This window comes from Lutjanus erythropterus, chromosome 11 (assembly GCF_056507025.1).
Source record: "Lutjanus erythropterus isolate fLutEry1 chromosome 11, fLutEry1.hap2, whole genome shotgun sequence".
In the NCBI taxonomy this organism is placed as follows: Eukaryota; Metazoa; Chordata; class Actinopteri; order Lutjaniformes; family Lutjanidae; genus Lutjanus; species Lutjanus erythropterus.
Window position 1 is genome coordinate 40169024 of NC_139327.1, and position 3477 is coordinate 40172500.

Sequence of the window (3477 nt, forward strand, 5' to 3'; positions counted from 1 at the left end):
AATATTCCAGGAATAAAAGGCAATGTTATGATTTTAAAGGCATGACATCTGAAGAATAATGTCAACAATACAATTATCATTTCTAAGACAAAGAGCCGTAATTTGAGAGGAAAACGTTTTTCAAGTTTTTCTTTACAAGAAAAGGTTTGAATATTATTATTAAGTTGTACTTTTACCAGAAAGGAAGTAAAAAAGAAAAACATCTCAACACAACGTCTGACGTGTTCGAGAGGTTTTCAAATGTCTCTTGACCTTCTTCACTTGACTGAATTGTTCTGTTGTCATGGTGACGACAGACATAATTCAGCTGTTATTAGCCACAAAATCAAATGAAAAATTAAGAAAACAAAGAAAGGACTGGCAATTAAAAGATATGGTCTTATTGGCAACAGTGAGATCTAGAAGGCACAACGCAGCTCGATCCTTCACAAATAAACACCATGTGTATTTTGGTCAAAGTCTATTTGGGTCAAAGTCTATTTGGGTCAATGGGATTTTTTTTTAACAGAGAGACGAAAATATAATAAACAAAAAAACAGCAGTATTTCCCTTTAACAAGCTGATGACAGGTTGATCGTTTAAACCCGGAGGGACCGAGTCACAGACTGTCTCAGAAAACCGCTCTGTGTCTCTGAGCAGTAAAGTCTGTTTCTACTGGTTTTATTCAAACATCAGAAGAACAGATCTAAGAGCTGCTCTGTTTCACTTCCACTGTCAGAAACCAGACCGGTTTAAACCAGACAAAGGTCAAATATCCAAACAGTGACTCGAGGTCCGACTCGGGTCTAAAGTTTGATCCGAGTTTAAAAAACGATTCCAGCGTGATCGAGTTTTTCTTTAGGCATCTAAAAAAGTAGATGGTTTGGTGTTTTTAAGAATGAATTTTACAAACTGCAGCTGGTGGACAACTTTCACTCAAAAACTCACACCTGAAACATCATTATTAAAAAGTAAAGAGTGCTGACGGAGACAAAAACAGGGACATGAAAGTGACGTCCTGATGTCTGACTGGAGCTTATTTTTATCTTCCCTGACTGCTAAAGCGTTAAACCCTCAGACCAGACGCAGGTGAGCTGAGGTCTAAAAATCAAACTGAATGTTTGTGATTCGTTTCTAAAGAGCTTCAGTGGAAACAAACAACACGAACACTCGGCCTGTTTCTGCAAATCTGATGAAAAATGAAAAAAAAAAAAATTCAAAAGTCATAATGAGAAACTGAAAAACAGCTTAGTATCATGTTATCATGAGATATTTTCACATTATTACAACAAACTTATGTTGTAACAGTATATTATTTATCTTATCTCATATAACAAACTGTGAAGACTGTTAGAACAGTTAAAGTTAAATAACTTCATGTTCTAACTTCATTTAGAACATGTTGTTAAAAGGTGAAATGTTTGGTTGTAACACGAAGTTTTTCTTTCTCTGGTTCGTTGCCATTATTCTGAGATACTAACTTAATATTTTGTGTGTTTGTGTTTCTATATAAACTTTGTTTCATATCCAGAAACCATTTTATTTAATTTTTACAAAGTCTTGTCTCAAACAGAAAAACGCTCCTGGCTTTCAATCGGACCCTTTCATGTCTGGTTTTAAAATCAGATTATTTATTTGTGGGCTGTTTTTGTTTTTTATTTTTATTGAATTTGGAGACAGAAATCAAAACTGAACACAAGCCAACATGTTGTTTAGCTTCAGAAAGATGTGAAAGTGTTTTAGATGAAATGAAACAACTCCATCGACGCTGGAAACGTTCTTCAACAGAAACCCGCGATGACACGACAAACATTTTTACAAAATGGACGACGGCGTTCAGAGCGTGACAAGAGCGGGAGAGACAGTGGATGCTGGTGAGATCGAGCTTCAGTCGCCTGTAAGACTGCTGTGACTGTGTGTGTGTGTGTGTGTGTGTGTGTGTGTGTGTGTGTGTGTGTGTGTGTGTGTGTGTGTGTGTGTGTATGTGTGTGTGTGCGTGCGTTTCCTCCCCTCGCAGCCATGATGTAAAAAGCATCTACAGTATTTACTCGAAGAAAAACGGCGATCACCACTCAACACAGACCTCGACTGCTCGTACAAGATTAGTTTTTTCTATGTTTCAAATATATATTCTGTTTGTACAAGACGGTGACGGTCGCCGTGGAAACGGTCGACATTCAAAAAAAGATTTCAAACTAAAAGAACACGACTTTTTTTTCTTTTCTAGCACAATCTGTCGTTTCTTCACGAGCCCCACCCACACCTGAACGCCCCGCCCACACAGAATCAAACGCTGCCAACATCTGTCCTGCAGCTGCTCGACTTTTTATTTTTTTTCTTCAACCTTCAGCAAAAGAGAAACAGAGGAGACAGATGGAGAAGACGGCGGCAAAAAATGGCGGCGGCGTGATGAATGGCTGAAGCAAGAGAGGAAGAACACCACCGACGCCCCCGCGAGGCCTCCGTCCAAACGTGCCCTCGTCCATCCCCTCCACCGGGGAATGTAACGTGTGTAGGAGTGTGTGTCTGTGTGTGTTGTGTGTCTGTGTGTGTGTGGTGGTTTCGAAGCGTATGATGAGGTTGGCGGGCTCCTAGCAGTCCTCGTCCTTGTCGTCCACGACGCCTTTGAGCCGCAGGCGGGCGAAGTCCTCGAACACAAAGTCGTCGTCCTGGGAGATGCTGCTGAGAGACAAACAGACGGTTCGTCAAGAAAAGGTAAGAAAAAAGAAAAGATCAATATAAGAAGAGAAAAGAAAAGAAAATATTCGCAGCAAAATGGTTCATAAAAACAAAGAAGCATCAATTAAAAAATGTAAAATATAAAAATATAAAGAAGAAGAAATATAAACATATGAACAATGTAAACAAAGGAATACAAAAATAAACATAGGAAGACTATCAAGAGGAGAAATATAAAAACAGGAACAATATATGAGGCCTGGGTTCATGACAGTGAAGTTTCATATTGATCGATACTGATCGATAATTATTGATCATACAGGTGATGACTGATGACACGTCGTGTGCTCCAAAGGATGAAAGCAGCTGAGGTGATAAATTAAGTAAAGCTGCAACAATTAATTCCAATAATTGTTTATTAATCGATTATTAACTTAATTACCAAGTATTCTGAAAATCGATTTAACAGTTTGAGTGTTTTCTTTAAGACAGAAAAGGTAAAGATGATCAGGTTCTAGCTTCTTAAACGTGAATATTTTCTGGTTTCGTTTTGGTTTTTGAGGATGTCAGATATTTGTCATCATTTTCTGACATTTGATGGATCAAACAACAAATCAGTTAATCACGAAAATGATCAACAGATTGATTGATAATGAAAATAATCATTACAGGAAAGACTTGAAAACCACGTTTGGACCTTTTTTTCCCAAAAGACAGGATTAATTAATGATAATTATTAATGATTGATTTAATTGAGAAAATAATCATCAAATTATTCAACAATGAAAATAACATAGTTGTGGCCCTAAAATTAAGCTT

General features: G+C 37.5%; 1 protein-coding gene across 4 annotated transcripts in view; it reads right to left on the reverse strand.

Moving 5' to 3' along the window:
* Positions 1 to 2283: 2283 nt before the first annotated feature.
* LOC146319561 (arrestin red cell) overlaps positions 2284 to 3477 on the reverse strand; it is a 31630-nt gene continuing 30436 nt past the window's right edge. For 2 of the 4 annotated variants that reach the window (XM_084730127.1, XM_084730129.1), the window contains one exon: positions 2284 to 2658. In XM_084730127.1, the coding sequence (XP_084586253.1) occupies positions 2571 to 2658 (88 nt within the window). In that variant the 3' untranslated portion in view covers positions 2284 to 2570. Of the gene's footprint in view, positions 2662 to 3477 lie in introns of all 4 variants that reach the window. The other 2 variants (XM_084730126.1, XM_084730128.1) reach the window with 1 other exon arrangement.